This window comes from Eriocheir sinensis, chromosome 9 (assembly GCF_024679095.1).
Source record: "Eriocheir sinensis breed Jianghai 21 chromosome 9, ASM2467909v1, whole genome shotgun sequence".
NCBI lineage: Eukaryota > Metazoa > Arthropoda > Malacostraca > Decapoda > Varunidae > Eriocheir > Eriocheir sinensis.
Window position 1 is genome coordinate 15,561,677 of NC_066517.1, and position 22,500 is coordinate 15,584,176.

Sequence of the window (22,500 nt, forward strand, 5' to 3'; positions counted from 1 at the left end):
TGGTGTGACGAAATATTGCTCATAAGGTAGAATACAAAACTTCCTCCTTCTGTTGGTATTTCAGACTTGTAATAAGGCGGCCGAAAGTGATCATGACTCAGCTGTGTCCTGCTTACCTGCTTGTTATTGCTTACCTTCCCTACCCAAGTGTGTGTGTGTGTGAGGGGGGGTAAATTTTGTGGAGGGGAGTGGAGAATACATTTGTGTGTGGGGGGAGAGGGGAATACATGTGTGTGCTGGGGGTGGGGTGGGGGGGCGTGGAGGGGGATGTATGTGTGTGTGGTGGAAGGGGGGGGGGGGGTACATATGTGTGTGTGTGTGTGTGTGTGTGTGTGTGTGTGTGTGTGTGTGTGTGTGTGTCCCATTCCTTTCCTTTCCTTCCTTCCTATCTCATCTTCGCCCTCTTCCCTCCCCCTTCCTTTCCTCCCTTTCTCTCTCCCTCTCTCCCTCTCTTCCTCTCCATTCCACCCCTCTCCTTTCCCTTTTCCCACCTTCCTCTGTGTGTGTGTGTGTGTGTGTGTGTGTGTGTGTGTGTGTGTGTGTGTGTGTGTGTGTGTTTGTAAGGCCACCACCGAGTTCCAGAAGTTTGTAAATTAGTACAAGTCAATAATAAAAGAAGGGCAAAAAAAAAAGACAACAAGAATTTATTCAGCGCCATAAAAGTTCATGCTTCCCGCGACCAAATTATTCAATATGACCTTTCTCGCCTCTGCCTTGGGCTAAGCTCCCTTCCCTTCCCATCCCTTCCCATCCCATCCCATCCCATCATCCCCTCCCCTCCCTTCCCTTCCCTTCCCTTCCCATCTCATCCCTTCCCTTCCCTTCCCTTCCCATCCCATCCCTTCCCATTCCATCCCTTCCCTTCCCTTACCGTCCCATCATCCTTTCCCTGTACTACCCTTCCCATGCCTTGCCTTCTCTTTCCATCCCTTCCCATTCCATCTCATCCCATCCCTTCCCTTCTCTTCCTTTTCCATCCCTTCCCATTCCATCCCATTTCATCCTTTCCCTTACCGTCCCATCATCCTTTCCCTGTACTACCCTTCCCATGCCTTGCCTTCTCTTTCCATCCCTTCCCATGCCTTGCCTTCCCTTCCCTTCCCGTCACTCCTCTTCCCATTACTTCCTTTTCATTCCCTTCCCTTCCCTTCCCTTGCCTTCCCATCCCTCCCCTTCTCTTCCTTTTCCTTCCCTTCCCTTCCTTTCCCTTCCCTATTCTTCCCCTCCCATCCCATTCCTTCACATCCTTTCCCATCCCATCCTTCCTGTTCCTCCTTTACTTTCCTCCTTCACTTCCTTCCTTTTCCTCCTTTCCTTCCTTCCTTTATTTCCTCCTCCTCATGAACTGTCCCACCATTCCTCCCTTTATATCCTGCTCTGCCCGGTTCTCCCCTTCCCCAATCCTTTCCCTTTCCTTAATCTGCCTTCATCATCGACCTACCCCCTCCCTCTCCCTTCTTTCCTTCTTCCCTCCCTTACCCCACATACCCGAATCCTTTCCTTTCCCTCCCTTCCTTTCTCTTCTGACCTGCCCAACTCTCTTTTGCTTCTTCCCTCCCGTCGTCCAACATCTTAATGCAAGCACCTCACAACGCTCATATCCTCCTCCTCCTCCTCTTCCTCCGCAGGCTTCCCCCACGTGTTCAACTCCTCCGTCATCGAGGTGGAGGTGGTCAACGAGTACTCCCTCCTCCTGTCGATCAAGGTAAGTGAGTGACCTGACCTGACCTTCCTGATTTGACCACCTGACCTCACTTAACTTGACCTCGGCTCGCATTCTCGTTTCACCTCACTATAGCTATTTTTTCCTCTTTGTCTTCTTCTTGTGTTTTTTTTTTCGGGTTTTGTTGCTGTAATGTTTTTGTTTTTAGTTGCCATCGTCACTTTAGTATTTTCTTTCTTCTTTTTCCTTTTTTTATTTTTTTTTATTTTGTAGTTGTGGTGTTTTTGTTTTTAGTTGTCATAGTCATCTTTAGTAGTGTTTTATCTCCCTTTTTCTTTTTTTTTCCTGTTTTCTTTCTTTCCTGGTTCTGTTGCTTTTTTTTTTGGTTTGTTTATAATTGTCATTGTCACCTTAGTCATCAATGTCACTTTTACTCTCGTGTTCTTTTATTCTGATTTTGTAGCCGTGATGTTTTTTTTTTTTGTGTGTGTCATTATCGTCCTCGTCTTCGTTGTGACTTTCTCTCTCTTTATCTCACCTTTCATGTTTTCTTTCTACTTTTGGTTATCACTGTCACTTTTTTTGGTCAATGTCACTTTTACTCTCGTGTTTTTTTTTTTGTCATTATCGTCCTCGTCTTCATTGTGACTTTCTCTTTATCTCACCTTTCATGTTTTCTTTCTACTTTTGGTCATCACTCACTTTTTTTGGTCAATGTCACTTTTACTCTCGTGTTCTTTTTTCTGATTTTGTACCCGTGATGTTTTTTTTGTCATTATCGTGCTCGTCTTCACTCTGACTTTCTCTCTTTATCTCACCTCTCATGTTTTTTTTCTAATTTCAGTCATCATTATCATTCTTTTATTCCGCCTCTCATGGTTTCTTCCTGATCTTGTAGTAGTGGTATTTAGCTTGTCATCGTCATCATTTTCATTTACATTGCCAGACTCTTTTTCTCTCTCTTTTTTATTCTGCCTCCTACGTTTTCTCTCTGATTTTGTAGTTGTGGTATTTGTCTTTAAAAATTGTCATCTTTATCTACATTGTCACATTCTTCTCTTTTCATCCCGCCACTCATATTTTCTTTCTCAATATGGTATTTATCTTGAGCTGTCATCGTCATCTTCATCTACGTTTTCTTTCTGATTTTGTAGTTGTGGTATTTGTCTTTAAAAATTGTCATCGTCATCTACATTGTCACACTCTTCTCTTTTCATCCCGCCACTCATATTTTCTTTCTCAATATGGTTGCCTATTCATGTTGAGCTGTCATCTTCATCTACGTTGGCACACTTTTTCTCTTTTCATGCCGCCACTTATGTTTTCTCTCTGATTATGTTGCTGTGGTATTAATCTTAAGTTGTTATTGTCTTCCTCGTCTACGTTGTTACACGCTTTTTCTCTAGTTATCCGGCCTCTTGTGATTCATTTATCTTAAGTTGTTATCTTCATTTTCATCTGCATCGGTAAAACAAGTGTTCAATTATATCTTATCAACCTCTCCAAGTATCCATAAAACTAAACTTCCTGTTGAGAGTTACCTGTGCTTTACGTTTTACTGAACCAATCTAATTTTTTTTGTGTGTATGTTTTAATGAATGTGCTTTCTTGTTGTCCGCATTGTCCACTTGTGTAAGGCAAAGAATATTGATTTAGAGAGAAATTTAATGGTAGGAAACGGAAATTGAGTGCAGTATTGATAGCTGGATTCCCTTCATTTCAATTGATTTTCTGTATTCCACTTTCACATGTATTTGAGCGAAACAAAACTATCATTATTATTATTATTATTATTATTATTATTATTATTATTATTATTATTATTATTATTATTATTATTAAACACGTGTCTTTCTTTCTCGTGTGTGTGTGTGTGTTTGTGTGTGTGTGTGTGTGTGTGTGTGTGTGTGTGTGTGTGTGTGTGTGTGTGTGTGTGTGCAGGGGCTTCACGACGACCTTGTACCGTACATGCTGACGGGTCACATCGACGTGGTCCCGGTGGCCAAGGACAAGTGGACCCACGACCCCTGGGGCGGCCACATCCTGAAGGACTCGGCCACGGGGGAGTCCTACATCTGGGGACGTGGCGCCCTCGACAACAAAGCTGGGGTGATGGTGAGTATGGGAAAGGGGGGGAGGGGGAAAGTGAGGAATGGAAGGGGGAGACAGAGGGATGGAGGAGGGAGAGAGAGGAAGGGTATCTCTCTCTCTCTCTCTCTCTCTCTCTCTCTCTCTCTCTCTCTCTCTCTCTCTCTCTCTCTCTCTCTACATGAAGCCATATCACCCTCTCTCTTTCTCCCTCTATCTCCCCCTATCTCGCTCCCTCCTCCTCTCCCCAGCTGTCCCTCTTTCCTCCCCGTTCAGTCGTATCTTCCTGTCTTCCTGTTTGTTGTCATCCTCCTGTTTCCGTGTATCTGGGTTCTGTTCCTGTTTAACTCTGTACTCCCAACCCTGTCTATTTTTTTATTTTTTTTATCCTTATCTGACTTTCTTTCTCCTTCAATCTTTTTTTTTTTTTTTTTTTTGTCTCGTTCCTTCCTTTGGCTCCTCTATTCCTTATCTAACTCCATTACCATATTTTTTTGTCCCATTTCATCCTTCTATATACTATTCTATATTCTATCCTTGTCTCCCTAATCTAATTTCTCTAACTCTCATCCCATCTTCTCTTTGTTCCGTTCCTTCCTTCTGTACTCCTATTCCTGTGTTCCATCCTTTTTCTTAACTAACTCCATTGCCATTTTTTTTTGTCCCGTTTCATCCTTCTATATACTCCAATCATTGTCTCCCATATTTTCCCTAATCTAATTTCTCTAACTCTCACTCCATCTTCTTTTTGCCCTGTGTTCCTTTTTTTTCCCTTATCTGACCTCCTTCCTTCCTCCATCCTTTGTTTTTTTCTTCCATCTCTTTCTTCTGTAATTCTATTCCTGTGTTCCATCTTTTTTCCCTTATCTGACCTCCCTCCTTGCCTCTCATCATCTATTTTTGTCCCGTCTCTTCCTTCTAATATCTTATCCCTGTGTTTAATCTTTTTCTTTATCTACTCACATGCTTATCTTTTTTGTCACTTTCTTGCTTCTATATCCCGATCCCTGTGTGCTTTCCTTTGCCTTATCTTACCTCCTTCCCCCCCTTTCCCCTCATCTTCTTTTTGTTCCTTCTTCCTTTATCTTAGTCCTGATATTTCCTTTTTTTATCTAACCTTTCTCCCTCCTTCCCCTATCTTCTTTTTTGTTCCTTTCTTCCTTATCTTCGTCCTGACCTTTTTATTTTTCTTATCTAAACTCCCTCCCTCCTTCCCCCATCTTTTTTTGTCCCTGTCTTCCTTATCTTCGTCCTGACCTTTCTCTCTTTCTTATCTAACCTCCTGACCTTTCCCCATCTTCTTTTTATCTCTTTCTGCCTTATCTTCGTCTTGTCCATTCCTATACCTTCTCCCTTACCTTGAAATATAAATCAATAAATAAATAACCAAAAGTAGCAGTGATATGTATTTTTTTTATTTTGTTTATTTAATTTTTTTTTTTCCCGCGTCCAGGGCATCATGATGGCCTTGGAATACCTGGCCAAGACGGATTTCCAGCCCGAACGATCCTTCTACGTGGCTTTTGGACACGACGAGGAGGTGGGTTGTTGTTGTTGTTGTTGTTGTTGTTGTTGGTGGTGGTGGTGGTGGTAGTAGCGGTAGTGGTAGTAGTTGTATTTTTCTTATTATTATTATTATCATTGTTATTATTACTATTATTATTATTATTTGACGTTATTTACCTCATGTTTTGTAGATTCGTATGCATGACTTCTATCTATCTATCTATCGGTCTATCTATCTATCTATCTATCTATCTATCTGTCTATCCATAAGTCTTCTTCTTCTTCTTCTCTTCCTTCGTCTTCTTATTAGCATTACTTTGTTCCTGTTCTTGTTCTTATTCTCGGTCTTGTTCTTCTCGTTCTTGTTCTTCCTTCTCCTCATCTCTTTGTCCTTCCTCCCCTCTTCCTCTCCCCTTGTGTCCTTCATTCGTCGTAACATACATTTTCCCATTTTTCCTCTTCTTTTTAACGTAACTCCTTTCATCTACTTCCTCCACCCTTCTTCCCTCACCCTTCCCCTCTCCCCCCCCCCTCTCATCGCTCTCTCTCTCTCTCTCTCTCTCTCTCTCTCTCTCTCTCTCTCTCTCTCTCTCTCTCTCCTCTTCTACATTCCGGGAACTTCTTGAATATTATAAAACGCCGGCTAGGTTTTTTTCTTTTTTTCCTCTCTTTTTAATCAGTAACGTAAAGGAGTCTTCTAAAATTAGAGCCCGAGTTGTTGTTGTCGTCGTCGTCGTTGTTGTTGTTGTTGTTGTTGTTGTTGTTGTTGTTGTTGTTGTTGTCGTTGTTGTTGTTGTTGTTGTTGTTTGTTGTTGTTGTTGTTACCAGCTAAAAAAAAATACACCTTCAGTTTCAAGTTTCTGTAAGTACATTTTTTTGTCTTTGTCAGAATAAACGGATACTGCGCAGTTGCATTCTCTCTCTCTCTCTCTCTCTCTCTCTCTCTCTCTCTCTCTCTCTCTCTCTCTCTCTCTCTCACACACACACACACACTTTCCCTTTTTAACAGATGCCGACGCCACGAGACAGACAGTTTCAATCTGCCTCTCTCAGCGACTCACTTACTTCCTCTTTGACTCAGAATCTGATTAAAAACTTCCCAGCAAACTTCGCTGATTATTCATTATTATTATTATTATTATTATTATTATTATTATTATTATTATTATTATTATTTTTAAGATTAATCTGTGTGTGTGTGTGTGTGTGTGTTCGTACTTCAATACATTAGTTCACATTTCCTAAGGGTTCGTCTCTCTCTCTCTCTCTCTCTCTCTCTCTCTCTCTCTCTCTCTCTCTCTCTCTCTCTCTCTCTACCATCTACCTACCTATTTACCTTCCTATCTATTTACTAACCCACCTGCTTACCTCTCTGCCTATCCACCATTTATCTAGCTGCTTTCATTACACTAAAGTTACTTCCCTTTTTTTCTCTCCTTCCCTGGGCAGGTGCGGGGCTTGGAGGGGGCAGGACACATCGCTAAGGTCCTGGAGTCCCGCGGGGTGCAGCTGGACTTCATCCTAGACGAGGGAATGCCTGTGCTGAAGGGCGTGGTGAATGGCGTGGAGGAACCCGTGGCGCTGTGAGTGTCCCGTGATTGCTTGGGTCAGACAGTATATAAGGGGACTCTGGGGTGGAGGCAGCGAGTGAGTGACGCGATGCACCCCTGATATATGCTCAGAGCAACAAATAGGCCCATATTCTCAAACATTACGGGGCCTACACACTCACTTTTGATTATGCTTTCGTAGAGGTTGATGTGGCTATTTACATGGGTAGTTTTATGAGCTTAGTGATAGTTTGGGAAGTCCTCTATACCATGAATGCCCAAAACTCTCATAAGAAAGCAACTAATCTCCTTCGTGGCCTTGGCAAATATTTGTTGTGAGAGCCGAAATTGTCTGAGAATACGACCGATAGTGACTGAGAAAGAAAACCACGAGACAGTAGAGGAATATACACATCCTGAATAGACAACACTTGAAACTAGATGAATACATTTATATTTAGGAGAATTATAAGTAGTGGAAACCAAGTCCAGATTAACAAATAGTGAATGAAAAAATTGAGACTTCATACTTCTGAGACAAACAACACATGAGGGTAGATAAAGACATATATATTTAGGACAAACAATTAGTGCTAACCAATTCAATAGTAAACAAAAAATAGAGGCTTAACAAATAGTGAATGAAAAAGAAAAACTTGAGACTACATACTTCTGAGACAAACAACACATGAGGGTAGATAAAGACATATATATTTTGGACAAACAATTAGCGCTAACCAATTCAATAGTAAACAAGAAATAGAGGCTCAAAACGAAATACTTAACCCCTTGACTGCGGATTTCCTACAGTCAGACCTCACCAAGCTACAGGAATGGAACAAAAAGTGGCTGCTACAATTCAATGAAGAAAAATGTAAAGTCCTGCACCTTGGGAGGGGATATCCAGCACACCAATACCACATGGGAAACACTCCACGATCCACCACAGAGGCAGAGAAAGACTTGGGAGTATATGTTACCGGGCTACCAGTGAAAGCCAAATCCGTGCCAATCGCAGCAGACGGGTTTAGACTGACACAAGAATACACATCTAGAACAAACCACACTGGAGAGTAGAGGAATACACACATCTCTAGGACAAACAAACAGTGCAAACCCAGAACATAAACAAAAAATCAGAATGAGAGTAGGAATGGGATGAGTTTTTTTTGGTAAACGTAGTACGCTAATGTTATGAATCGCATCCTGCCACTATCGCTAAAGACGAAGGTTTAGTGCAATCAGTGTAGCCTGGAACACACACACACACACACACACACACACACACACACACACGTTTTTGTCTTTTGTTTTTTCTCTTATTTCTTTATTTTATTTCCATCTCTTTTTTCTCTCGTTTTTACTCGTTTTCTTTGCTCTATATTTTTCCTTCCCTCTTTTATATATATTTTTTCCTCCTCGTTGAGTTCCTGCTTCCCCCCTCCCCCCCTTTTGTCCTTGTAACCTGCCTACCTACCTACCTATTTACCTTCCTCCTCCTCGTCCTCCTCCTCCTCCTCCTCCTTCACTGTCACCATCACCACCGCCATTGCTTCCTCTTCCTCATCTCTTAGCGTATACAAACAATAGATGAATGTAAAGTAAAACAATGGAATAGATAAACATGTACGCTCGGTCGGTGAATACACAATCTACACAACACAGTGATAGATAGATAAGTAAATAGATTGATGGATAGACAGTTTATTGACTACACACACACACACACACACACACACACACACACACACACCTCCTCACCACAACCACCACCACCTTTAAACGTTCTTCTTCTTCTTCTTCTTCTTTCTACCTCTTTTTTTCTTCTTTTCCTTCTTCCTTTTCTTCATCATCATCATCATCTCATTCTTCATCATCTTTCTCCCCCTCCTCCTTTTCTTCTTCATGATCTTCTTCCTGCTCCTCTTCTTCATCTTTCTTCTTCATGATCTTCTTTCTCCTCCTCCTCCTCCTCTTCTTCATCCTCATCTTCTTCATCCTCCTTTTCTTCTTCATCAACATCATCTTTTTCCCTCTCCTCCTCTTCTTCATCATCATCTTCTTCTTCCTCCTCCTCCTCTTCTTCATCACCATCTTCTCCATCTACTTCTCCAGGATCGGCGTCTCGGAGAAGGGATGGGTGACGGTGGAGCTCGAAGTAGAGGGTCCCGGTGGTCACTCTTCGATCCCCCCCGCGAACTCGGCCGTGACCCGTCTCGCCAAAGCCATAGTCGCCCTCGAGGACAACCCACAGCCCTCCATGTTCGGCCAGGGCCCTGAGGCTGACATGCTGGCCTACCTGGCTCCCAAGGTAGGCTGGGAAGACTGAAGGGTTGACATGTGTTGGCTAGATTAGGTAATAATTTGGGTGATTATAAGGTTTCTTGGTTTACTTTTCTGTTTTTTGGGTTGATTTATAGGTTCATTAGTTGTTTTGGGTGATTATAAGATTTCTTGGTCTATTTATTTATTTATTTATTTTTGTTTCTTGGTTGATTTTTAGGTTAATTAGTTGTTTTGGCTGATTTTTTATTTGTTTTTCGCTTCTAGGTTAATTTTAGGTTGATTATTTGTTTTGGGTGATTATAATGTTTCTTGGTTTACTTTTTTTGTTTTTTGGGTTGATTTTCAAGTTGATCAGTTGTTTTGGGTGATAATAAGGTTTCTCGGTTTACTTTTTTGGGGGGGTTGATTTTTAGGTTGATTCGTTGTTTTGGTTGATTATAAGGTTCCTTGGTTTACTTTTTTGTTTTTTGGGTTGATTTTTAGGTTGAATAGTTGTTTTGGTTGATTAATAGGTTTCTTGGTTTACTTTTTTGTTTTTTGGGTTGATTTTTAGGTTGAATAGTTGTTTTGGTTGATTAATAGGTTTCTTGGTTGACTTTTTTTGTTTATTGGGTTGATTTTTAGGTTGATTAGTTGTTTTGGTTGATTATAAGGTTTCTTGATTAATTTATTTATTTATTTTGGTTTCTTGGTTGATTTTTAGGTTGATTAGTTGTTTTGGTTGATTATAAGGTTTCTTGATTTATTTATTTTGGTTTCTTGGTTGATTTTTAGGTTAATTAGTTGTTTTGGTTGATTAATAGGTTCCTTCGTTGATTTTTTTTCTAGGTAGATTTTTAGGTTGATTAATTGTTTTGGTTGATTAGTAGGTTTCTTCGTATATATTTTTTGTTTCTTGGTTGAATTTTAGGTTGATAAGTTGTTTTGGTTGATTATAATAAATTTATTGGTTGATATTGGGGTGCTTAGTTTATTTTTTTGGGTTAGAGTTGTTGTTGTTGTTGTTTGGTTGACTGTTTTTACTGATTGGTGTTTTTATTATTTTATTTAGGTTGATTGATTTGATTGTTGTTTGTTGAGTATCTTGGTTGATTTTATTTGGTGGTTAGTTGTTTTATGGTTGATTGGTGGGTTTCTTGCTTAGTTTTTTTTATTGCTGGTTGGTTGATTTACTGGTGCATTTTTATTTCGATTTTGAGGTTGACTGGTTGTTTCTTTGGTTGACTGGTGGATTTCTTGGTTGATTTTTAGGTTGATTACTTGATAATTGGCTTGACTGGTTGACTGATTTATTGTTGTATTTTTGTCTGATTTCGGAGTTGATTGGTTGTTTCTATGGTTGATTGATGGACTTCTTGTCTGGTCTTTAGATAGTTGGCTTGATATTTTGGTTGACTGATAGGCTTACTGATTGAATTTTCGGTTGACTGGTTGATATATTGGTTGATTAGTGGATGGATTTCTTGGTTGAATGCTCCCTCCCTATATCAAACGCTATATTGCCTTCCCCACCAGGCATCATGGCCCTTCAAAATGATCTACTCTAACTTGTGGCTGTTCGGGCCCCTCGTGAGCAGGATTATGACAGCCAAGAGGGAGACCAACGCTGTGACACGCACCACGACCAGCGTCACCATCGTCCGTGCCGGGGTCAAGGTAAGGGAAGGGAGGAAGAGGGTCGGAAGAATGGGAAGATACGGAGGAAATAAGGGAGAGAGAGGAGGACAAGTTGGAGTGATTGGAAAGTGTTGACGATGGTAATAGGTAAGGAAAGGTAAGGATGGCTAGGTAAATGGATGAATAGGGAAGGATGAAGGATGGGTGGAAGAATGGGAAGATACGGAGGAAATAAGGGAGAGAGGGATAAGTTGGAGTGATTGGAAAGTGTTGACGATGGTTATAGGTAAGGAAAGGTAAGGATGTTTGGGTAAATTGATGGATGGGTAAGAAGATGATAGGAAGGGTGAAGGATGGGAAGATACGTAAAGAATAGATAATAGAAAGAGGATGGAGTGATTGATAAGTGTTGGTGATGGTTATATAGGCAAGGAAAGGTAAGAATGGCTAGGTAAATGGATGAATAGGGAAGGAAATAATAGGAAGGATGAAGCATGGTCGGAAAAATGGGAAGATACGGAAAGAATAGAGAATAGAGAGAGATAAAAATGGAGTGACTGATGAGTGTTTGGTGATGGTTATAGGTAAGGAAAGGTGAGATTGGCTAGGTAAAAGGATGGATGGGTTAGGAAAGGGTAGGGAGGTGGATAGGTGGAAATGTCTATAGGGAGTGGGTGTTATAGGTAAGGTGAGGTTGGTTAGGTAAATGGATGGATGGGGAAGGAAAGGGTAGGGAGGTGGATAGGTGGAAATGTCTATATGGAGTGGGTGTTATAGGTAAGGTGAGGTTGGTTAGGTAAATGGATGGATGGGGAAGGAAAGGGTGGATAGGTGGATAGGAAGGGAAGGGAAGGGCTAATTGCAGGAAGAGTAAGGTTAGGTTAAGTGAGGTGAGGTAAGGTGAGGATAGGAGGAAAAGGATAGGTGGTGATGGTGATAGTGGTGGAAGGAATAGATGGATAGATCGATAGCAGGGGAGAGGGTGGATAGATGGATATATGGATAGGAAGGGAAGGGAAGGGCACATGAAAGGCGAATAGGAGGAAGAGAGGTGCACGGGGAGGGTAAGGGGAGAGGAAAAGAGAGGAATGAAAAAAAAAGGGAGAGTGAGGGAAATGGAAATAAAGCAGAAAGAGGAAAGTGAAAAGTGAAAAAATCATGAAAAAGAAGAGGAAGTGGAGGACGACAGGAAGAGGTAAAGAAAATGGATAAAGGAGAAGGGAGGTTTTATAGAGAAGGGATGAGTTGATGGGAGAAAGAGGAGGATGGGAAAGATAATGGAAGGGATGAAGTAGAAGGTTGTAAAAAGTAAGAAAATAGTGGATAATGATGATGATGATGATGATGATGATGATGATGAGAAAGAAAGTAAAAGGGAAAGCGGAGAAATGGATTAAGTAGAAGGTTTTAAAGGAAGAAGGGACGCGTGTTGATGGGTGGACAAGGATGGGAAAGAAAATGGAAGGGAAAACGGAGAAACTGATGATGATGAAGGTTTTAAAGGAGGAAGGGAGGCGTGTTGATAGGTGGACGAGGATATATAAGAAAGAAAATGGATGATGAAGAAGGTTATAAAGGAGAAAGGGAGGCGTGTTGATGGGTGGACGAGGATGGGGAAGAAGGGGCAGGTTATATATAGAAAGAAAGAGAAGGAAGGCGGGGAGGGAAGGGAACAGGATGTGAAAAAGGATGACGAAGTTAGGAGGTGAAATTGTTGATGAAATTCTGTGTTTGTGTTTTCTTGCTTGTATTTTTTTTTATGTTTATTTTCTCTTTGTTTATTTATCATCATTACTGGTATTACTGTTTAGATTTTGGTTGTTTTCTTTTCTATTCTTTTTTATTTTGTGTTACTGTTTTCTTATGTGCGTTTGTCTTGTTTTTGTTTATCATTTATTGTTATTATTATTATCATTTGTTATTGTTATTTAGATGTTGGGTAGTTTTTTCTTCTTTTTTCTTCTTGTTTTCCCTCACCACCATCACCCTCGTGATCACCACCACCGCCAACAACAACAACAACAACAACCTCTCTCTCTCTCTCTCTCTCTCTCTCTCTCTCCAACAGCTATTCCTTTCCACATCCTTCCATTCTCCCGACTATCCTTCATCCTTCCTATCATTTCTTTCCCCATCCATCCATTTACCGAGCCATCCTTTCCGTTCCTTACCACCACTATCATTACCGCAGGACAACGTGGTGCCAGCCACAGCCACTGCCGTCGTCAACCATCGCGTCCACCCCGCCCAGAGCATCCGGGACGTCATCCAACACGACAGGAAGATGATCGCAGACCCCTCCGTCAAGGTAAGCTAAGGCGGCAGGTGAGGAGACAGGTAAGGGCTAGGTCAGGTGAGGTAAGGTTAGGTAAGGTAAGATAAGGTAAGGTAAAGCTAGGTAAGGTAAGGCTAGGTTATGTTAGGTGAGATTAGGTAAAGGTTAGGTTAGGTTAGATGAGGTTAGGTTAGGTTAGGTTAGTTAAGGTGAGATTAGGTTTAAGATTAGGTTAGGTTATGTGAGATTAGGTAAAGGTTAGGTTTGGTGAGGTTAGGTTAGATGAGGTTAGGTTAGGTGAGGTAGGGTAAGGTTAGGTTAGGTGAGGTAGGGTAAGGTTAGGTTAGGATAGGTTAGTTAAGGTGAGATTAGGTTTAAGGTTAGGTTAGGTTAGGCGAGATGAGGTAAGGTTAGGTCAGGTCAGGTTATGGAAGGTAAGGTAAGGTGAGTTTAGGTAAAGGTTAGGCTAGGTGAGGTGAGGTAAGATTAAGTCAGGTGAAGTTAGGTTAGGCTAGGAAGGGTCGGAGAGTGAAAGAATGGATGGAGTCTAAACTGTCTAACAGAAGAGACATCATAGGGAGTAAGGGATGAGTTGACGGGTCGATGTGATGGGAGAGAAGAAGCAGGTTGAATACATAGCGAGAGAATGCGGAGAGGGAAGAAAACGGGAAATGAAAAAAGAATAAAAAAAAAAGGCAAGAGATGAAAAGAAAAGGAAAATAAGTGAAGATCGGGAATGGATTGGGAAAGACAAAAGTGGGAGCGGTGATAATGAGAATGAGGTTGATGTGTATAATGATAGTGATGATGATGGTGACGCCAACAGATCAACCTCCTGCCGAGGAGCATGGAGGCTCATCCCGTGTCACCCTACGGCCCCGAGGTGTCCCCCTGGCGCCTGTTGTCTGCCGCTGTGCGCCACCACTACCCCAACGCCATCACCGCCCCCAGTAAGGCAGAGAGAGAGAGAGAGAGAGAGAGAGAGAGAGAGAGAGAGAGAGTTGTAATTGTATATTCTTTTTTACTATTTGTCTGTCGTTCACTTTCTCTGTTTTACTGGCTGTGTAAATCTCCATAGTCTGGGTAGGCGATAAACTAGATCGCAGTCTTTCACTTTATCACTAAGGTCCGACCACGCGTTAGACTCTCCGATTGAACTTAGAGCTCAGAAGTGACGGCTATCTGGGTACGGCTGAAACCTCACACCCACACACCCGGGAGACAGGATGGCCGGGACACAACCCCTGACTGACACCCGGTGCACCCATTCACTTCTGGCAGTGCTGGGTGGACAGGTGCCACGGATTAAAGGAGACTGCCCATTCGTCTTCACTTCGCCAGGGAATCGAACCCGCGAGCTCTCGGTTGTGAGGCTAGCACACTTACCACTGCACTACAAAGCTCCGTGTATGTGTGTGTGTGTGGGTGGGTGTAGATGTTAGTAAGTGTGTGCGTGTATGTGGGTGGGTGTGGGTGTTAGTAACTGTGTGCGTGTATGTGTGTGAATGAGATTTAAAGCACCCATCCCCCCACCTCCCCCCACCCACACCTGCAGCAGTAATGGTGGCCAACACGGACATGAAGCACTACCTCAACCTCACCTCCACCATATACCGCCTCCTGCCGGTGCTGGTGACGAACGAAGAAGTGGCGATGATACACGGGCCGGATGAGGGCATCACCGTCGCCTCCCTGACCAAGGCCGCCGGCATCTACCACAGTATCATGGTGTGGGGCGCGCGCTGGACCTAGAGGTGTGCCAGGTGTAGAGACAGGTATTCTTCAGGAATGTAACACGTGCCACACTTCTTGCCTTCCCCCCCCCCCCCTCGCGCCCTGTATGTTGTGTGTGCTATGTTGTATGCTGGGATTTAATTTCTGTTTGATTTTCTGCGTGTGTGTGTGTGTATGTGGAATGCAACTAACTGCGATGATGGTGTGGACTAATTTCCTATCAGCATGTGTACTTACCTTGGTGTCCGCTACTCCCCCATAGCATGTGTCATGGGGCAGTTCTTCAGACTGTGACACGCGGCCCAATACTATTTGGTCACAAGACTCTGGTTACTCCAAAGACAAATAATAAAACACTTGATATGAGACCACACTCTGTACCCAATGCCATTTATGGACTTGCCTTGGAGTCTTGAGGGTGGTCCATAAAAATATTAAAAAAAAACCTGTCACAAAGAAAGGTTTGAAGACCATCGTTCCTCAGATTTAAACAGGATAATACTTTGTACTTGCCCACCTAAATAATGCTTACTAAATAATTCTTCACCTTGACTGATCAGCACCGTGACACATAACAATGAAGCATGGACTAACTTGTATCACGGCACTTGGAACTCAATCATTCATTCACTCGATTTACAGAGAACAACACTCTTTATTTAAACTGTGCGGGCCCTTTGTGTCGGTGAGCCATCTCGAGGGTATAGCTACAAGTGGTTGGCTCAGCCTGTCGGTGGCACGGGTGGATATTTTTATAGTGACGCCGTTTTTTCTTGTGTCGGGGCGGCGTCAAGTCACCGGAGTTTTGTCTTTGTGGTGCAGGTGTCCTCGTCGCTAATACAGACACGCGCCACTACCTGCAGCTGACGCCCCACGTGTACCGCTTCCTCCCGGCGATGATCACGGGCAAGGACGTGACTATGATACACGGCCACGACGAGAAGATTAGCGTCACCTCCCTCTTCGCCTGCGTCGGCTTCTACCACCACCTCATCCTCGCCGCTGACGTCCAGTCGCCGCCGCTCAAGACGCAGCCGGGACACAGGGGCGGCGAGCTTTAAGAACATAAGAAGAACGTAGGAGTCTGTAAGAGGCCGGTAGGCTTGCACAAGGCAGCTCCTTTGAGCCTAAGCTCCTGTGAATCTAACCGCACCTAATATCACTGCACATGAATTTATCTAATCTATTTTTTAATGTGACAATTGTATTGGATCTCACCACATGACTGCTCAGCCTGTTTCACTCACCCACCACTCTGTAAATAAACCATATTTTGCCTATGTCCCTGTTGAATCTGAATTTATCCAGTTTAAACCCATTACTACGTTTCCTTCCCGATTCTCTTACAAACAGAACCTTATGAATATCTCCCTTATTAAAGCCCTTCATCCATTTATAAACCTCGATCATGTCTCCTCGCACCCTTCGCCTTTCTAGAGAATGCAAGTTTAAATGTTTGAGTCTTTCCTCGTATGGCAAGTTTCGTAACCCTTGAATCATCTTAGTCTTCCTCCTCTGCACCGATTCCAACATTTTGATATCCATTCTGTAGTAAGGTGACCAGAACTGAACCGCATAATCAAGATGAGGTCTAACTAATGCTAAATATAGCTTGAGGAAGACTTCGGCGCTTCTGTTGCTTACGCTCCTTGAAATAAATCCCAGTACCCTGTTTGCTCGATTTCTAGCTTGAATGCATTGTGCCCTTGGACGGAGATCAGAGCTCACTAAGACCCCTAAATCCCTCTCGCACCCAGACCTGCTTATGGGAGTGTCATTTAAGCAATAGTCATGTGAGGGGTTGTTCCTACCTACACTCAGAATACTGCACTTCCCTACATTGAACTCCATCTGCCATTTATCCGCCCAGTCATACAATCTGTTTAGTTTATCCTGGAGAATACTAGCATCCTGATCCGACTCAATGGCTCTACCGATCTTGATATCAACAGCAAACTTATTGACATCACTACTAATTCCTGTATCTAAGTCATTGATGTAAATAATAAACAACAGTGGACCTAATACCGAACCTTGTGGGACCCCACTCGTAACACCGCCCCAGTCTGATCTTTTACCATTGATTGGCACCCTTTAATTGCTTCTTATTGCTTAGCCACGCCCTGACCCAATTCAAAACTTTGCCCTCTACTCCGTGAGCCTGTAATTTAAACCAGTCGGTGGTGAGGAACTTTGTCAAACGCTTTACTAAAATCAAGATAAATTACATCATAATTTTAATCCTGTCTACCGCCTCAGATACTTTACTGTAGAAGGACAAGAGATTGGTGAGGCATGACCTACCTTTCGTGAACCCATGCTGCAAGTCGTGAATTAAACTATGTTTCTCTAGATGCTCCCGAATGTTCCTGGCTATTATGGACTCCAGCATCTTGCCTATAACCGATATTTAGCTAATTGGGTGATAGTTGGAAGCAGAATTTTTGTACCACGGCGACCATCAGGGACGGCGTGTAGGGGAAGGAAAGGTCCGAGTCTTTGCTGATAAGCCTCCCGGCCACCTTGGGTTTTACTAACATGACAACTTTGTAGTGTAAAAAAAAAAAAAAGTGCCAATGGGGTATTGATCCTTACCAGATGTCACCACCGACACGTCTTTTGGGCCACGAAGACTGAATTATTCTTTCAATTATCGTAAACTACCTGTATTTATCTTGGACTTGTAACAACTTATGCTCTTTAAAAACCTTTTTTGCATGAAAGTCCTTCAAAATCAAGCAGTACTGGACTTTTTTAAAATTATATTTATATCACAATATTTGCTGAATGCCTGCTTTGGGTGTATCAGTCTCGCCTTCGACGAACATTATCAGAAACATTGGGACGTTTAGCATCTCCATAGACACCATAGCATCCACTGTTTTGATCTCCGTGAGGATCACTGGCTTCCGCTCCCATCATGATACATTTCGCCTTCAACTCCTGGCCTTAAAAGTCATCACTTTGACTTGCTTACCATCCCGGTAGCGGCAGGCGTCCACACTACACAGCTGAGGGCGGAGTGTAACATAGTGGGAACGGAAGCCAGTGATCCTCACGGAGGCCCAAACAGTGATGCTACCTGACCGTCCTGGTGTTGGAACGCTTTCGGTCGAAATGCTAAACGCCCACAAGAGTATTTTGATAAACTTCGTCGAATTCGAGACTGATACAGCCAAAGGAGGTACTCAGCAAATATATATATATATATATATATATATATATATATATATATATATATATATATATATATATATATATATATATATATATATATATATATATATATATATATTTATTTATTTATTTATTTATTTATTTATTTTTTTTTTTAGTCCAACTCGATTTGATATTGAAGCCTTTTATGCACGAAAAAAATTTCATGAGGAAAAGTATCCAATAGTCATTTACTTTGTTTCGTTTACCAATAAATAAACTTATTGTATTGAAGTGCAATTGTTGTAAGTCCCAGAAAAAAATAGAGGTAATTTACGATAATTAAAAGAATAGTTCAAGCTTCATGGGCACTAACACGTAGTCGGTGATGACACTCGTTGGCTGGCAACTCTGAATGTACCCCATTGGAAAGTATTATAAGAAAAAAATTCAGTTTTTACGAAAAGTTATTGCTAAGTCAACGTGATGGTCACAGGACTCTGGTTACTGGGTCGCCGCCCCAAAATAATACTTGATATGGGACCACACTCTGTACCCAGTTTGAAGACCAGTGTTCCTTAGATTATAGAAGATAATGCTCTCTCTTTGCCGTCACATGTGTTTTCCTCTGCTTTCTCCAAAATTCTTCGCCTTGATAATCACCACCGTCCCACATAAGAATGCAGCATTGACTTGTATCACGGCGCTTGGGACTCAGTCATTCATTCACTCGAGTTACACAGAACGGCACTCACTATTTAAACTGCGAGCCCGCTGCGTCGGCGGGCCATTTCGGTGGTGCGGGGGGATATTTTTATTGTGACGCCGTTTTTCTTCCCCATTGATATACAGTATGACAGTCGACTTTATTGCCCTGTGATTCTTATAGAGTGTCAGGAGCGGCGTCAAGTCACCGGTGTCTTATCTCTGTGGCGTAGATGTGTTTATGGCTAACACAGACACGCGGCACTACCTGCAACTGACGCCCCACGTGTACCGCTTCCTCCCGATGCTGGTCCCGGAGGAGGCCCTGCGTACGATACACGCTCCCGACGAAAAGATTAGCGTCACCTCCCTCTTCGCCTGCGTCGGCTTCTACCACCACCTCATCCTCGCCGCTGATGTCCAGTCGCCGCCGCTCAAGACGCAGCCGGGACACAGGGGCGGCGAGCTATGAGGCCCTGCAGGATTTTTGTACCACGGCGACGAGTTCCTCTTTATTACGACCATCAGGTGGGCCGGCGTGTAAGGGTTGGGCAGGTCAGGGTCTTTGGTGACAAGCCTCCCGGACAACTTGGATGTTAGGCTCACATGACCTCTTTCACTAACAGTATAAAAGAAATTTTTTTATAAGAAAGAAATATATTGTCACAGGAAACTATTACTAAGACAGTTTGATGGTAACACTGCATGGTCATAATTGTCCCTGCCCATCATGATATTTATTGGAAGATACACATTGTCTTATGTTATGGTTTCTCTGGGAGTCGGTGTCATGAAGTCATGGGGCCAAAATCCGAGTTCACTGGGAGATCTGTCTGCAATATAATAATTCAGATTAGGCCTCGGGGTAGGAAGTGGTAGTATAGAGAGAGTAAGGGAGTGTGGATGATATATGGAGGGTGAGGGGAGTATAATGTGTGTCATGCGGTGAGCGTCGATACGATAGATACCTTCATTCATAGACAATGAGGATAGATTGTGTTAGGTTTACAGGAGCTGCCGCGAGTAGGCTAACTGACTGACCTGCTCTTGATTCTTTACGTTCCTGTGTTCTTTGAGAGTATGGGGAGAGGCAAGGGAGGATGTTGACGGGAAAACAGATAAACTAACAAGAAGAGTGATTAGGTAACTTAGGGTGAGGAGAAAGAGTACGTAGAGAAAAGGAGACTAAAGGGGAAGGAAAGAAAGGAAAGCGTGAAGTGGAAAACTGCCGTTGGTTTTTCTGTCGGTAATAACTAGGGAGGATGTTGACGGGAAAACAGATTAACTAACAAGAAGAGTGATTAGGTAACTTAGGGTGAGGAGAAAGAGTACGTAGAGGAAAGGAGACTAAATGGAAAGGAAAGGAAGGAAAGCGTGAAGTGGTAAGCTGCCGTTGGTTTTTGTGTCGGTAATAACTGATATCTCGTAGTGACGGAGAGCTTGTAATACGACCCCGATATTATGTACAGTGCTGCCCTCTCTTAGCGTAAAAAATAACGTTATATCGAAGTACCGCGCCACTGATTTGAATAACGCAAGGGACGCAAAGATGAAATATATAACAAACTAAAAAATAATACCGTGAAAAAGAAAACTTGGGAAAAACTGTCACACGTGGAGAAGGTCAGTCACCTCACCTATATACTTACCTTTCCCACCTTTCCCTCCTCTCCTCTCCTCTCTTCTTCCTTCCCATCCCTTCTCGAACACCCCGCCCCCTTCTCCTCCTCCTCCTTAGAAGCACAGTATCATCACTATCATCATCAATTTCATCACTAATATCCTACTTCTCCTTCTCCTCGTCCTCCTCGCCCTCGTCTTCTTCCTCCTCCTCATCCTCCTCCTCTTCCTCCTCCTCATCATCATCCTCATCGTCATCCTCCTCATCCTCGTCATCACCACAGGCTTACTCTTCATCTCCACCAGCCACACACACACACACACACACACACACTTGCTGGTGAAATTTAACTCATCTTCCGGCATTTCCAAAGGGCATCGTGAACACCTACCCCCCTCCCTCACCCCCCCCCCACCTCCCCACTACACTGTCAGTCACGCCATACCTTTAAGCCCTAACTGAGCTATTTCCTGTATTTCTATATCGATTGCTTCCTCTTCTGTGCAGTATGGGGGAGACGGGTTAAGGGGTGTGTCTGTACTGAAAAAAAGGCTCGCTACATCCTCCTCCGATTAAGAATATAGATGTAGAAAAAGAATATAGATCAGATATGGGTCCCGTCTGCTCCGTCGATGTCTCACGCATAATTAACATCGAACTCCATTCCTCTACCCACCGAAAGTCAGCCCTGGGATTCATAACTTCTCTTCCCATGCCCATCAAACTATCCTAACTCACGCCTTGGAACAATGCGCTTTTAACTAACAATCATCAGTACTCGGGTTCCATACTCTACCTTTCTACTGACACTTCAACATCGAACTACATCCCGCTAGTCACCGCAAGTCAGCCTTGGGATTCATAACTCCTCGCTGCCTGTCAAACTTGCCTAACTCACGCCCTGGAATAACGCTTTTAAACTAACAACCCGGTTCTTTAATCTCTCCTTTCCTATTGGTTGACTTGAATATAGGACCCTTTCCACTCTAACCATGGCCAGTCCGCGGAGTCTCAAGCTTACAACGTCGATTTCCTTTTCCTTTGTCCCTCAGATTCTCTCTCCAATAAATCTCGTTTTCTGTAACTTCTGTGTCCGCTAACCTCACTCTCCCTACGACTAATAATGTTGTTGATAACGATATTATTATTATCATTAGTAGTATTAGTAGTATTAGTAGTATTAGTAGTATTAGTATTAGTGGTAGTAGTGGTAGTGTTAGTAATAGTAGTTGTAGTAATAGTAGTAGTAGTAGTAGCAGTAGTAGTAGTAGTAGTCGGTGCATAGAAGGTGTTTAAGACCAGTGCATTGGATGTATTTTTTTTGTTTTGTTTTGTTTTGTTTTTTTGCCCTTGAGATAATTTCTTTGCTGTAAAAATAATAATGAATAAGAATAACAACAACAACAAGTGCGAGTAAACTTCATGACATTCTAACCCGTAACATTTTAATTCATCCTTATATAGCTACAAACTCGCACCTTCAGTATATAGCAACGATCATTATCCCCTAATATTAGCCTTTACCACCTCCCCTTGGCACACCTCATCTTGGCTCGTTAGCAGGTGTCCCTTAACAACACCCTCCGTCATTACCGATAATTACGGGGATCAGGTGGACGTTGAATCAGGGAGAGGATGCTTGGGGGCCGGTAATTAAAGCTTGTGTCCTACAGGTGGCGCAGAGTGGCGGGGCGTGTGTCACCTGCCTTACCTTACCTGCCGGCCACGGAGGCGAAGAGGACAGGTGGAAGGGGAGGCTGAGGGAGGTGAAAGGAGGTGGAGGAGGAGGAAAAGGAGGAGGAAGATGCGATAACTGTAGTCTGTTCACCTATTTTTGCTCACTTTCCAATTAGTACTGATATTGAAAAGTGAAAGTTAAATACGGTCAAAATAAAGATTGTAGATTAGTTAACGATCTTGATTTTGACATTACTTAATCTTCACACTCGAGCTCAATAATAATGATATAAAGAGGCTGAAAATTAAATATGGTCAAAAGGAAGATCAATTACTAACCTTTATTTTGACCTTACCTTACCTTGACTCACGCCCACGCTCAGTAATAGGGATAAAGTAAAAGACTGAAAATTAAATATGGTCAAAATGAGGATCGACCTTACCCACTTGATTTTCCTTATGGTCAGAATGAAGATCAATTACTAACCTTTATTTTGACCTTACCTTACCTTGGCTTTCACAACCAATCTCAATGATAGGGATAAAGTAAAAAACTGAAAATTAAATATGGTCAAAATGAGAATCGACCTTACCCACTTGATTTTCCTTATGGTCAGAATGA

General features: G+C 42.6%; 1 protein-coding gene and 1 long non-coding RNA gene across 14 annotated transcripts in view; one reads left to right on the forward strand and one right to left on the reverse strand.

The window, feature by feature from the left end:
- LOC126995963 (N-fatty-acyl-amino acid synthase/hydrolase PM20D1-like) overlaps nucleotides 1-22,022 on the forward strand; it is a 32,737-nt gene extending 10,715 nt beyond the window's left edge. For 6 of the 12 annotated variants that reach the window (XM_050855905.1, XM_050855900.1, XM_050855899.1 and 3 more), the window contains 9 exons: nucleotides 1,629-1,705; nucleotides 3,605-3,778; nucleotides 5,205-5,291; nucleotides 6,707-6,840; nucleotides 8,923-9,118; nucleotides 10,609-10,749; nucleotides 12,902-13,018; nucleotides 13,812-13,935; nucleotides 15,542-16,001. In XM_050855905.1, coding sequence (XP_050711862.1) covers nucleotides 1,629-1,705; nucleotides 3,605-3,778; nucleotides 5,205-5,291; nucleotides 6,707-6,840; nucleotides 8,923-9,118; nucleotides 10,609-10,749; nucleotides 12,902-13,018; nucleotides 13,812-13,935; nucleotides 15,542-15,780 — 1,289 coding nt within the window. In that variant the 3' untranslated portion in view covers nucleotides 15,781-16,001. Of the gene's footprint in view, nucleotides 1-1,628; nucleotides 1,706-3,604; nucleotides 3,779-5,204; nucleotides 5,292-6,706; nucleotides 6,841-8,922; nucleotides 9,119-10,608; nucleotides 10,750-12,901; nucleotides 13,019-13,811; nucleotides 13,936-14,540; nucleotides 14,761-15,541; nucleotides 16,002-18,813; nucleotides 19,109-21,874 lie in introns of those variants that run through there. The other 6 variants (XR_007750850.1, XM_050855907.1, XM_050855908.1 and 3 more) reach the window with 6 other exon arrangements.
- Nucleotides 22,023-22,347: 325 nt separating this feature from the next.
- LOC126995965 (uncharacterized) overlaps nucleotides 22,348-22,500 on the reverse strand; it is a 2,228-nt gene continuing 2,075 nt past the window's right edge. For both annotated transcript variants that reach the window (XR_007750852.1, XR_007750851.1), the window contains exon 3: nucleotides 22,348-22,466. This is a non-coding gene — a long non-coding RNA (uncharacterized LOC126995965). The remainder of the gene's footprint in view (nucleotides 22,467-22,500) is intronic.